Source organism: Eschscholzia californica, unplaced genomic scaffold (assembly GCF_041429995.1).
Source record: "Eschscholzia californica isolate CP2 unplaced genomic scaffold, dmEscCali1.0.p SCAF_3, whole genome shotgun sequence".
Lineage (NCBI taxonomy): Eukaryota > Viridiplantae > Streptophyta > Magnoliopsida > Ranunculales > Papaveraceae > Eschscholzia > Eschscholzia californica.
The window spans coordinates 57,092,466-57,105,001 of record NW_028238420.1 but is presented as its reverse complement, the minus strand read 5'-3'; the positions used below and the strand labels follow the sequence as shown (position 1 = coordinate 57,105,001).

The 12,536-nt window shown below is 36.2% G+C and overlaps 2 protein-coding genes across 3 annotated transcripts; both read right to left on the bottom strand.

The window, feature by feature from the left end:
* Positions 1-302: 302 nt before the first annotated feature.
* Positions 303-8,484, bottom strand: EMB2729 (Alpha amylase family protein). The gene is made up of 21 exons (XM_086669248.1): positions 7,993-8,484; positions 7,802-7,873; positions 7,376-7,440; positions 6,487-7,164; positions 5,869-6,041; positions 5,677-5,766; positions 5,120-5,195; positions 4,901-5,008; positions 4,298-4,388; positions 4,037-4,138; positions 3,714-3,816; positions 3,267-3,404; positions 3,033-3,104; positions 2,792-2,896; positions 2,624-2,701; positions 2,429-2,539; positions 1,746-1,826; positions 1,483-1,587; positions 1,278-1,363; positions 1,115-1,169; positions 303-751 (listed from the first exon to the last, which is right to left on the bottom strand). The coding sequence occupies exons 1-21, from the start codon at positions 8,262-8,264 to the stop codon at positions 719-721; spliced, it is 2,694 nt and encodes an 897-aa protein (XP_086525374.1). The 5' UTR covers positions 8,265-8,484; the 3' UTR covers positions 303-718.
* Positions 8,485-8,695: 211 nt separating this feature from the next.
* LOC147552277 (uncharacterized) lies at positions 8,696-12,328 on the bottom strand. 2 transcript variants are annotated; one of them, XM_086667621.1, is made up of 8 exons: positions 12,083-12,328; positions 11,639-12,031; positions 11,393-11,459; positions 11,120-11,166; positions 10,156-10,243; positions 9,773-9,906; positions 9,579-9,677; positions 8,696-9,006 (listed from the first exon to the last, which is right to left on the bottom strand). In XM_086667621.1, exons 2-8 carry the CDS (start codon positions 11,858-11,860, stop codon positions 8,926-8,928), a joined length of 738 nt encoding a protein of 245 aa, XP_086523747.1. In that variant the 5' UTR covers positions 11,861-12,031; positions 12,083-12,328; the 3' UTR covers positions 8,696-8,925. The 2 variants fall into 2 exon arrangements, with proteins under 2 accessions (XP_086523747.1, XP_086523746.1); XM_086667620.1 differs by having other exon boundaries at positions 11,639-12,091.
* Positions 12,329-12,536: the final 208 nt, after the last annotated feature.

Sequence of the window (12,536 nt, the reverse complement as noted above, 5' to 3'; positions counted from 1 at the left end):
AGGAGAAACTTACCCGACCCGCCCGAGCCCGACTCAGAATTACCCGCGGGTGCCCATACCCGCCCGATTCCCACCCCTAGGCCTTCTTGTATTCAACATTTTTGGGTTGAATAACAGGTTAATACTTCGTCGAATGCAACGTCCCAAAACTGATAAATTTTGTAATTTCTAAATTCACGCACCTTGATCCTTTCCACAACATGAATATGGCTCTGGGTCGACCTGATTAACGACAAAAACTCCTATCCAAAGACTTCATATGGACTCGTCGGCAGAAGCTTAAAAAAAAGAATTATGTAACACTATGTATTTTATTTTAATTAATATATAAAGCATATCATATACACACTGTTACCTCTGCAACAATAACTGTAAAAGATGTTAGATACAACCTTCTCTGCAAAATTTCCAAGCCAGCTTCTTACCAACATCTGAAACCCGTTTTACTTAACCAGTTTGTAGGGATTAAAGAGCTTTCTTTCACACTTCGCATATAAGAGAAAGATCCCTGAAATTCCGCTGCTGAAGTTGTTCATCCTTGGACTCTTCGTGATGAAATGCCGTCACTAGTGTGGACTCGGTTTGTTCTTTGGGAACAGTTTCATACCGATCTACAAAAGAATCGTACAGACCCCGTGAACTAACAAAATGGGTAGACAACTCAGTTACCTTCTTCCAGGTTCATCTTCAATTCGGGTAGTTTGCTCCAGAAAATGGTTTATACTCGTAGAATTCGAGTTAACTTGTAGACCTGCAATTGTGTAAATATCAAATTAGACATGTTTATCTAGTTTTAATTCGTCGATTAGTGTTACACATATGTACTTGTAGTTGATATGCATTAGTGGGGAATGTAAAAAAGAGATTTCTTTACGATCTCGTTTGGAGTCTAATCTCGAGTACATAGATAGGGCCGATCGTTTAACACGTTCGAGCTAAGAAATGTATTATGTTAAAGACCAGTTAGGTTAGACAAGTGCAACATCCAGACTGGCAAGAGAGTTTCGACCTCAGATGATTAGATATATTTTCGTCGAAAATATAGAGCAACTATTGTGAAACAATGAGAGTTTCCGAGAAACAACAAAGATTCACAACTAATAAATTCACACACCTGAGCACTCCTACTAGGTAGCATCACCTCTAAGCAATTTCGAAGGCCATCGATCCTGTACCATAACAATGAGAAGAATCTAAGGAAAGAAACAATACGAAAAGATGTACAAGAAGAAATGAATTTTGGAGAAAGACAAATCAACAAGGGTTGCGAGGAATACCTTTTATTACTGGTTCTTTGGAGATATTCATCAGCTTTGAGATATCCTTGTCCACCATATTTGGTTTCATCAGTATTAAGTATTACCTGTGTCAATGGATTTACGTTATCAATTTGTCGACAGATGGGAAAATGCAGCTTTTCCAATGATAAGGAAGTTGGTTTACTATCTTCAGACGGAAAAATGCAGGGTATGTCTCAGTTACCTGATATTCTCCAGCTTCATCTACCCCAACACTGTACTTCTCATAAGAGTTTTCTGGGTGGAAATTGAAAATCAAGAGAAATGGACCTCTAACGTATGATATTACCTGCGTAAAAAAAATGCTGAAATCAACAACCAATGAATTTTAAGTCTAATATATCGGAAGTCCGAAACAAGTTGTATAAGTGATAAGTTAGAACGAAATTGCCAGTTTCATTATTTCTGTGGAGAAGTAAAGGAACCAAAGAAGAGTTATCGACATACCATAGTAGTATTATTTACATGGTGGACATTGGGTGAACCCCTTGAAAGTATTTTCTCATTTTCATCCAGCTTCATCATATCCTACGGAAAAAAGGAAAGAAGGAAGTCCAAACAATTTTAGACATTGAAAGTCGTTTTTTAAGGGTTCTAACATGTAGCCAGGTCATAAATTCTTTCTGTTCTTTTCTGAAACTTCGAATCAATATATTAATAGGAAAAGCTACTCAAGCAAATGACCGAGCGGCAAGGTTACATGTTATGAGTGATTATGACATCCAAGCCTCCCAATTATGAACGAAATTCGTTATACGAAATTGTTTTTGCATAAAAAGGTTTCTGGGCCAGTGGAACAGAATTCCTTTTACATCTTCTTCTGCTACGCTGATACATCTATTTTCTTCCTCGAAGATTTTGTCGTTCCTTTCTTTCCAAATACCCCATACAATGGCTTTTGGTACCATGTTCCATATTTCTCTCTACTTTAAACAAGTCAAGGTTCAATTCCTCGAACTTCTGTACTGATTCCAATGTTTCTAAACTAAAAATAGGTAAGTCTTAACATGGAAATTGGAAAACCTTTTTCTTAAACAGTAACCGAATCTGGTCACCGCATAGACATACATGTAACAAGAACCAAAGTAGGCTTCACAAAAGTTAGTCATATGAGAATAAGAAACGTGTACCTTATCAAAGGAGAAAAGGTCACGATGTACGCCTTTATCCGTTAACAAATCCCATTGACGGGTGGCGAGGGAGAAGGAGAAGTCATTGCCCGGCATAGGGAATTCCACCCTCTGGCACAATTCGATGTAATAAATTTAGATCGAAATTGGAAAATGCTTTCCTGAATTTGAAATAGTAAGAATTAAGAAATCTACCTTCGGATGGCCAAACTCATTTCCCATGAAGTTGAGGTAGGCACGCCCACTTATCGTGAATGTAATCAATTTAATCATCTGGACTCGAAGCAATACAAACATGTGATCAAATGAGTTAAAGGGTTGATTTAATGTTTCAAAAAGCATTACATTGTTTCTGAGACATACTTTATATAAAGAGGATCCTCTAAGCAATGGATTCTCTGAACCAGAAGTAGGCTCTTCGATATCACCAAACAATATCTCTGCGAATGATCTGCCTCCCGATATTGACTGTCAAGAAATCATTGTTAGGTTACTAAGAAGACACTTCTTTTGATCCAACAACAGAAAGAGATATACATATGATTTACATAATAAACTCATAATCAGGGGCAAAAAAAATTACAAGTTACAAACAAATGAGCACCTGGTTGTGGTTTTCAGCGTAAGTGAGCATTTTGTCCGCCATTCCTCTGTTGCCTAATAGGGTGCTCACAATCTGCATTATTTTGTGTCCCGATAAATATTGAAGACATATATCGGTTTTACACGTTATTAAACCTTCAATAAGGCTGAAAACCTCAAGGCCTAAAAGTCTCGATAAATACTTCAAGAAGAGCTCTTTACTTTATAACCTATGAAATGAATAAATAATCTTAACCTTATTCATACTCCATTCATGATCAGGGACACTCTCAAGAAACGATAACCACATCTCTGATACAGGTAGATTGACACAATAATCGAACCCCAATCCGCCTTCAGAAAGTGGTTCACATAGTCCAGGATAAAATGTAGCCTGCAAAAAAAAAATCCCCATTAGTTAAAAACAGGTATTACCGTCTGCAAATTGATTCAACTTTTTCCGACGAATCCTACCTTCATAAGTATTATAGCCAACTGGTTAAGAGGTCTCGAAAAGAGTGTTTCGGAGAAATAAAATAATAGAACTCGCTAATTTTGTTAGGGGATTAGCATCCACTACGCTTTGATAATTGATACTATTTCGGGACTATCACGAGTTGAATTCTCACATCAAATCCTGATTGAATTGCAGGAAAATTCTACTGAACTAAATAAAACAAAATGGCGAAGTATGAGCACTTACATCTTCCGCTATTGTGATTATACTTGGATGAAGCTGGTGTAGAAGCTCATTTGCCAAAATCAAGTATATCAAAGCATCTTTGTCAACATATTGATTACAATACCTGATTAAACCATATATAAACAATTATTTGGTAGAGATAATCAAATTGGAAACATGATTGGGAATTTGTATATTTTATAAGGAAAAAAGGGATTAAGAACTCTTTAACCAAAAACATCCAGAAACGGATCAGACAGCCATCAGGCGTTAAGAGAGGTGAAAACCAACTATGTCTTTCAAAATTCAGGTGATAGGTAGGATTGAGCAAATAAATTACATACTCGTCCATGTCACCAGTAAAAGAAGCAAATCCATTGTGGGTGTACATCATAGATGAAAGTGAGTGAAAGTTGTAACCGTCAATTTGATACTCCTCAACCCACCTGTTTACATGTTCAAAAAAAACGAATCAAACACTAAATTAGAAAAAACTCTGGATCTTTTCCATCTGAAAATTCTTTCTCAACCAAAACATACAAAACAAAAGAATTGAAAACATAAGAAGCACTATAATGAAAGGCAGGAATAGGACTCTTGAATACCATTTCAAATTTGACAGGAGATAATGTAGGACATCAAGATCTCCATACTTGAACATTCTAGTACCCCAATATTTGTGATGCCCTCGTTTTCCTAAGGACACAAGGGTACAACAAATATGAGATATGTTAAACAAGATCGGAGGAAAACTGCGACTCACAGCCTCACGGTAGCACTTCTGATTTTCCTAACTATTCAGAACAAGCAAAATGAAAGAAAATACTGCTTATAGTAAGCAAAGTTTCGTATTATGCAACTTTTTAGTTGCTGTACAAATCAATACATCACCATGAGGGAAGTGCCCAATTGGAGCGTTATTTCAAAGTAAAAGCAACATCTCAGAAATGAGAAAAATGCTTCAAAGTTCCATTTTATCCTACCACACCATAAAGCAGGCACCCTAGTTTAGATAGACACAAATTAACTTCCCAAAGTTATTTTTATCGGGTGAATGAGACTGAGAATTTTTTAGATCAATACTCACCCAAATAGGTGGTCAATATTAAAACGGAGAAGTTGTAATATATGCTTCCTACAATAGGTGAAAGAACAATTTGAAGCAATAACTAATTATTTGAGTCAGTGTGGAAATAACACCAACTTACCAGTGTGGAAATAACAATCATTTGAGCCGTCAAATAGGGATAACCCAACCATCTCGTCAGCTGCTGAATATGAATGAACAATGTCTAAGAAGACAAGCAACCCTAGACCTGTAAGAGGAAAGGAAATAACACGATATAGCTTATCAGTTTTCAAAATTTACATGCTAAATGAACGTTCATGTTGAGAATAACTATGGGAGTACAAGTCTACAGGACAACCATGTGCTTCATCAACTAAATGCTTAAAGTCATCCGGAGTCCCGAATCTGCTGCTAACAGCAAACAAATTGGTCACCTGCGTCAAATATTACAGAACATAGTACACTCAATAACTAAGAAAAACAAATAAAAACATAGTAGCCTCCAAGGGAGTGTGAAACCGTGAACATGAGAATAAAATTTGAGTTGGTAAAAGTGAGTAAGTACTAAATCGGTCTTCAGACAGCAAGATGTTTTCCTTTTTTGCAGTATCGTGGGGATGGAAGAGACAGGGAAAAGAAGAATCATCTATGTACGCATTTAATAGTTCAATAGGTAAGCATTAGAAGGTTGAACCAAATACAAAAGCCAAAAAAGTAAGTTTTATAGAAAACTTTGCAGAAAAATACAATTTCCTTTTCCATTGTTTTTCTGTTATCAACTATTATAACTTGTCGGGTCTTACAGATATATGTTTCACATATGAGGACAAACAAAATTAGACATCAGTTAATGGAGTGCAAAAACAGGATATGTTCCACATAAGAAAGTACATGATAATAAAATTATAAACTCACTCTGTAACCAACAGTGAAATAATCTTTGTGCTCAATAACCCCAATCAACTGAATTGCATTGTAACCGGCTTCCTTTACATGTGGAAGGACCTACAAAAAAGACAAAACCGATACAGATGATATTAGACATGAAAATGCAAGTCATGGAACAGAAATAGACGAAGGTCAATGTACATTCTTGGGTGCTGCTACCTTTTCAGTGAATTCTTTGAAAGAGGTAACTTTTGGCTCTGATCCACTTATCCCCACATGGCATTCATATATACGAAGAGACTTTGGCTTCTTTGGGCGTGTTGTTTTCCATTTATAAACGTCTTCAGGAGGTGGTTCCCAGTGTACTGCATAAGATTGCCTTCCATCTACATCTGAAAAGCCATAACCAAGAACAATGTATGCAAAATAATAAGAAGTCGTTTCATGCTTGAAGTACAGTGCAAATCGGCAGTTAATTCCTGTTGAGCATAACTGTATGATAAGACAGGTAACAATTTTTTCCATTTTGTACGCCTAAAGGTCCAGCAGGAAAGAACTATTTTTAATAGGTTAATCATCTCATTGGAATTTGCTACATATTATGAAGGTTCTAAACAAACAAATCGATATGGGTGTAGTTGCTCGCTGAGAAAAGACTGATATAATTTGCTAGACTAAATGCTGACAGAATGGAAAACTCTTGTCTCTTTTTCAAGTCTAACATATTATCCCAGCTCGATTTACAACAAATAAACACAAGAGATGATAAACTAAATTAGACTATTCTTACTGAACAAAGATCGGGAATAACACTCTTAAATAAACCAACAAATTCACCTGGAAAGACGTAAGTAGCCCAGGCAGGAACACGTTCCAAACGCCCGCTAGGAGTGTCAAAATAAACTCTATATTTGCTACCATGAGGAATACCAGGTTTATATTTCTTCAGCCATGCTTTTCTTCCTTTACGCATTTCTAACCAGTATGCCAGAGGAGGTTCTTTAGCACGAAACTTCTCCAGCCATAGAGGATCATCCACAATATTATAAATATCATACTCTTTCCCATTGTCCATTACATCACATGGAGGTAAGTTACTGGGCGGGTCGTCTTTGTGCTTTTCTTTCCATTCTCTGTATCTTGTCTCTGCATCTGGTAGTTCTCCCAACTCCTCCTCAGTTTGAGGCCCGTTAGGACCAAACATTTGTTCATACAACTTGGCTGGCACTTCAAAACGAGATTTTAGGTACCGATCCTCACCAGGTTCCCAATATTCATCATTCATTTTCTTAAATAATTCCTCAATTGTTACACCACTGTCACCTTTATCGTAGTCATCCACATAATTGTACTGCTGAAAATATAATTCATCTGGTTTTTCTCCTATTCTTAGTTTATCTTCCACAATAATAAACCAATACCCATAATCATCACGACCAAAATGTCCTTCTCTTGCACTGTTTTCTGTCGGTGACCACCCATTAAAATCACCAACCAATGCACAATAACGTGCACCTGTATCAACAATCTTAAGTTAAACTAGAAAACAATTAAGGTCAAGAAATGTAAAGTTGGGTACGAAATGAAAATTCTCGAAATATCAAAATGATTCAAGTGAACCAAGTTTCTTTTAAGTAGCGGAAACTCGGAGCCTAAAAACAAGGACTGAACTGAAAATTACAAATGTTAAACAGTTTTTCGCGCAAGAACAGAATTAGGCAAATACCTGGAGCCCACTCCATATAATCCACACGATGTTGTACATTTCGATGTAGACCCAGAATTTCATACCTTAGAGGAAGCAAAAAAACAAACATAATCACAAGTCCATTGAATGGGTATAATCAACAAAACTAAACCCAACAAAATCTACCCAGTTTTTCATAAACCCTAACTTTCAAGACCACTTCCAAACTAAAAGGAGAAGAATAACATAACTTCAATCTGAAATATGACTAGGGGTCTGAATTGACTCGAGTCAGATTTTAGAATATGTTTGTTTTTGTCGGACTTGAAATGACTGATTCGTCTGAATGACTAATTTGAGTTGATTTTTGGTCCATATGAGTCAGACCAATCCAGACGAGTCAGATGGGTCAAAACAAACAGCCACTAAAGAGTAGAGTAAGAAAATGGGGATACAGTGACTAACCCAGAAGCCATTTCCAGAAGATTAGCATGGCGAGTGAACATTTCAACTTTAAGATCCTTCATAGTTTTATACCTGAAAAAAAAAACATGAAAAAGTTGGAAGTCTTTAACTGATAAGATGCTTCTTCTACCCATTGTCTTTCTCTCTCTATAAAGGAAAATTGTGAAAGTTTATACTACTTGGGTACCTACCTTTCTCGAAGGAATTGACTCAAAGCCCTGTGAGAAATACCAAGTTTAGTAAGGAAACCAGCTGGGTCGAACCCTTTATCAGTTTGGGTTTTCTTCCTTGATGTTCGTTCGTATTGATTCGGTTGCTCTGCCGCTGAGCACTTCCATTTATGAGTTGAGATTGCAATTCTTCTTCTTCCTCCTCCTCCTTTGTTGTTTGACTTGAAAGAGAGAAAACGTTCATTTCTGGGTAGATAAAAGGGAGGAGTTGGTAGTATAAGACCCGAAGCCATTCGAGCACATAGAGAGAGAGAGAGAGGTCTGGTTTTCAATTTCTTATTTCGATAAGAGGCGGGTACTGTGTCACTGAGTTATTTGAGTTCATTAAGGTGTGTTTGATTTAACTTCTGCATTTACGGAAAAGAAAACTTCTAGAGAAATATATTTCTCACCAAAGAAGAACTTTTCTTGTATATTTAGAAATATCCCCAAGGAGTGGGACTTTAGGTAATTATTTTTCGAGTCATAGGACACAGGCTACTGTAGATATTGGTGTTGTTTATTTCTTCACCAGTATAAACCTAAAATATGTAATCTGGACCAATATTTGTGTAATTTACTTGTGTAGTTTGAGTATTTGCATGTGTTTATTTCTCCACTAATTTCAAACATTAAAACAACACTTCATAGAGATATATTTTCTAAGTTGAAAATACATGCATTCGATACAACTACTTATTTCAAGATATTAGGATAAAGAAAGTTGAAGCAATTACAAATTAGAGAAGGCAGACTGAGAAAACAGAAGTGGAGGAAGATTTTCTTCAATACAAGATTCCCATGAACATGTTCGTAAATAAAAATTGTACAAACGCCCATTTCTTATTTGAGACATAAATAATAAGTTGAATACACATCCATTCTTATGAGGATACAAATGAAGTCTAATCTTTGCTAGTTCCCCTGTTTCTTTGGATATTCCCTTGGTCCAAATATAGTCGATCCAATCCGTACGATCGTGCTACCCATTTCGATCTGCAATAAGAACACGAAAATTGAAATGCTTAGTGATGGAATCAATATGCATTCGCAGACCTAGCACCGACAAATAATTGAGAAACAGAACCCTAACTACCATTTCTCAATAATTTTCTGTTTCATATACTTCAAGTGAATGTCTAAAATCTAATACTTAAATAAAATCATTAGAGTCCAAAATCAAGTAGTTAAGAGTATTTGTTATTGTGGCAACAATCTTGGAAGAAACAACATTTGCTTCGCCCAGGATATGAAACGATAATTATTTTTAAATTTTTGTCGATAAACAAAATGGGGTCGACGGGAACGACCAGCTGAAGCTACCATTAGGGAGTCATTATAGTATCATCCAGCATAAATAACCAACGACAGAAGAGGATTGAAGCGGATAGTTTGGTCGAAGTTTGAGGTGGTGGACGTTGTAGAGGTGGTGGTTGAACTCTGCCTGGAGTGAGGCGTTAAGAACTAGGCCACCACTTCGGAAATAGGAAAGGATTTAGTTTATCATATTGATTTAGATTATACTCTTAAGCATCATCAAATTTCGAATGAAAATAGAAACTCCTTACTGCTTGTTCAAAATCACCAGACATGCCCATGGATAACTCGCATTGTTCTTCTGTTATTCCAAGCACCTTACAGACCTCAGATCTACAATTTGATAATGTCTGACCAACAGATAAGACAATGTCTCAGAGAAATAAGAACACAGGTTACAACAAAATTGAAAAACACTTAAAAGGAGACTGCTTAGAAAGATAACCTTGAAGTTTTCCGGAGTTGACGTGTAATCTAGCATTCCTATTGTCATTAGGCCAGAAAACTCGAGGTTTGGGCAACCTTCTTTTACATGTTTCACAAGCTCCACGCAACCCGAGGGCTCAACACCTGATTTTGCTGCATCCAGGTCACAACGTTTAATCAATGAAAGTCAAATAGCAGAAGCAAGTTTTTCAACCCGAAAAATTAAAGATTCTGGGCTTTCATGAGAAACTGTGATATTTTATAAAAGTACGACGATAAAGCAAATTTATATGCGAAAGAGGTAAAACGTAATAAGGAAAGTAATCTATTTATAGCCTACACAACTAAACAAACATGTCAAGGAATTTCACCTAAAAAAGAGAATTTTGCATATCTACTCACATTCTTCTCCGCTCGTATTGACTTGTACCAAAACCTTCAAAGGCTTTCTTCCAATGCTTCCGATTACATGATCAAGACGGTTTGCAATCTGTGAAGCATAAACAAGATGTTGTAACGTGCTGTCATTGAATTGGTGTTGATGTCCAAAAATCAAACAAAACGTTATGGAATATAACGCAAAATTTACTTTTCTTGCTAAGACAACATACTTGAACAACTGATTCAAGGTTAACAGACAATACGCAATAATACTATCTATTTTTAGATGCATAATTTTGCTTTACTATTAATATTTAGTATACCTAAGTAAACTGCAAGCAAGTGATGGTATTTAGGTCGTTGGATGTGTGAATAAAGTTCAAGAAACTTTTAAGTTGGTTCATTTTATGGTGAAGAATGCCATGGTTTTTGGAAAAAAAACGAAGCAGGGACAACTAATGAAATTTAATTCGGTAATAGGATTTCCATAAGATTTTTCAAGTGTCACAATCTTCCTTTTGTCTTTTTTTTAATACAATAAGATTCTAATCCTGGTACCCACAGTGGAAATACACACGACCATCCAAACACAAAAGATGCCATTAAGGATGTATTTTGCGTATGAAATTGCTAAAGCTTTGACAAATAATAAACACAAAGGCTATCACAGATGTTGGAGCTATCCCAAATTTTCTAATACAACAAAACAGTCACTAAACCTAGTAGTGTATATTTCTTCATGTTTTACCGTATCGATCTACTATGATTCGTTCTTCTATGTAACTAGTATTGAGTTCGAACAGATATAACCCATCATCTCTAACAAAGACATTATCAACTTGAAAGACAATTAGACAACAAAATCACATTATCCAAATCTTGGAGAACAAAGAAAAACATGAATCATAACTTGCTAGAGGTTCTAAATAAGCAAGCAATCAATAGTTCTACAAACATAGGAAGGTTTTCGAAATTTTGTGTTTACCTTCTCATCATCTACACTCTCAACCATGAAAAGATTTGGGACAGCAGCTGCAAAATAGTAATCAAATAATGATCATCAAAAATTTTTTCTCAAGAACAAAACATGGAATAAAAAGATAAGGGAAACATATTATGAGTAATAAATTTCCTACTGTAACCCTAGAACTAAACTTTCTACTCACTCAATCCGAAAACTCCATGGGTGTAATTTCATTTTCACAAAATCTATCATTTGCAAATTCCCCAATAAAAAAGGTAGGAAATGGAATCATACCCAAAAGTGGTTTAACTTTGTTGCTCTGTAAATTCCCAATAAAATGCCATTCAATATCGTCTGGAAGCTGATTCAGAGATCAATAATTAAAGAATCAACTAAAAATACTCATAAATTCAAAATCATCGATTCGAGATCAAATTGTTAATCCTAGTGAGAGAGAGAGAGAGAGAGAGAGAGAGAGAGAGAGAGAGAGAGAGAGAGAGAGAGAGAGAGAGGGTTTAGGAAGAGAGAAGGGAATACTACCTGAGGAGCTTTTTCGACTATTTCTTGAACGTAATTCTCACCGAAGATACGGTGACCGGCTTCGTATACTTGGTTGATAACGGAGACTGGTTTGGTTTTGCTAACAGCGACCACCTTTACTTGATCGGAGCGTCGGCCGACTTTCTCGGCAGCTTGTTGTGCTCTGTGTAGAACTGAACGTAGAGCAGTTGCTGCTGCTGTTTCCATGGCTGAACTAGCCATTCCAGATACCTCTCTCTCTCTCTCTCTCTCTCTCTCTCTCTCTCTCTCTTATTTCTTGATTTTTCACGGCCAAACCAATCGCGAATGGGTTGCTGCTCACAATGATGTGGCGGACCAGAGAGGGAAGTTCCACCGTCAGGCATCATCATTTATGCTAAATGGACTCGATAACTTTTAAATTCACTCACTATTTTGTTATACTTGAGAGCAATATTTGCTCACAAGTCTAATAAGTTTCGTTGCTAAGATGAGTACCTATGTCATACGATAATGGTCAAAAAGATACCACCAACATTCTTACGATATGTCTTTGGTAAATGTTCTATCGAAGATAACAAAGAGAAATGTCGGTTTACAATTTTGAAAAGCTTTTCATTCAACAAAAAAGGTATCGATAGTTTAATCTACTGGTCGAAAAGATGTCACTGATTCTTAATGTATGACCTCAGCGATATTCCTACCGACCGGCTAGACATTATACCGATATGTTACCTTACATAATGGTAGCCTTTTTGTTGACTTATAATGCAACCTGTCAGACGGGTACCTCCGATAGATTACTTACCCTCATGAAGTTTTTTTGTTTTTCAGAAATAACAACACTTTCATTAGACAATCTTAAAACGAATATTCATGGGATGTGTTTGTGTCATATTTGTCGATGATTGTGTCTTTT

Excerpts from the sequence above, each read along its gene's own strand:
- EMB2729 (XM_086669248.1), bottom strand. The coding sequence starts at position 8,264 with ATGGCTTCGGGTCTTATACTACCAACTCCTCCCTTTTATCTACCCAGA. Across the intron at positions 6,042-6,486 it reads GGCTACTTACGTCTTTCCAG|ATGTAGATGGAAGGCAATCT; the intron begins GTGAATTTGTTG and ends ATGGCTTTTCAG. Across the intron at positions 2,897-3,032 it reads ACGCTGAAAACCACAACCAG|TCAATATCGGGAGGCAGATC; the intron begins GTGCTCATTTGT and ends ATTTCTTGACAG.
- LOC147552277 (XM_086667621.1), bottom strand. The coding sequence starts at position 11,860 with ATGGCTAGTTCAGCCATGGAAACAGCAGCAGCAACTGCTCTACGTTCA. Across the intron at positions 11,167-11,392 it reads CAAAGTTAAACCACTTTTGG|CTGCTGTCCCAAATCTTTTC; the intron begins GTATGATTCCAT and ends ACTATTTTGCAG. Across the intron at positions 10,244-11,119 it reads AGAGTGTAGATGATGAGAAG|ATTGCAAACCGTCTTGATCA; the intron begins GTAAACACAAAA and ends TATGCTTCACAG.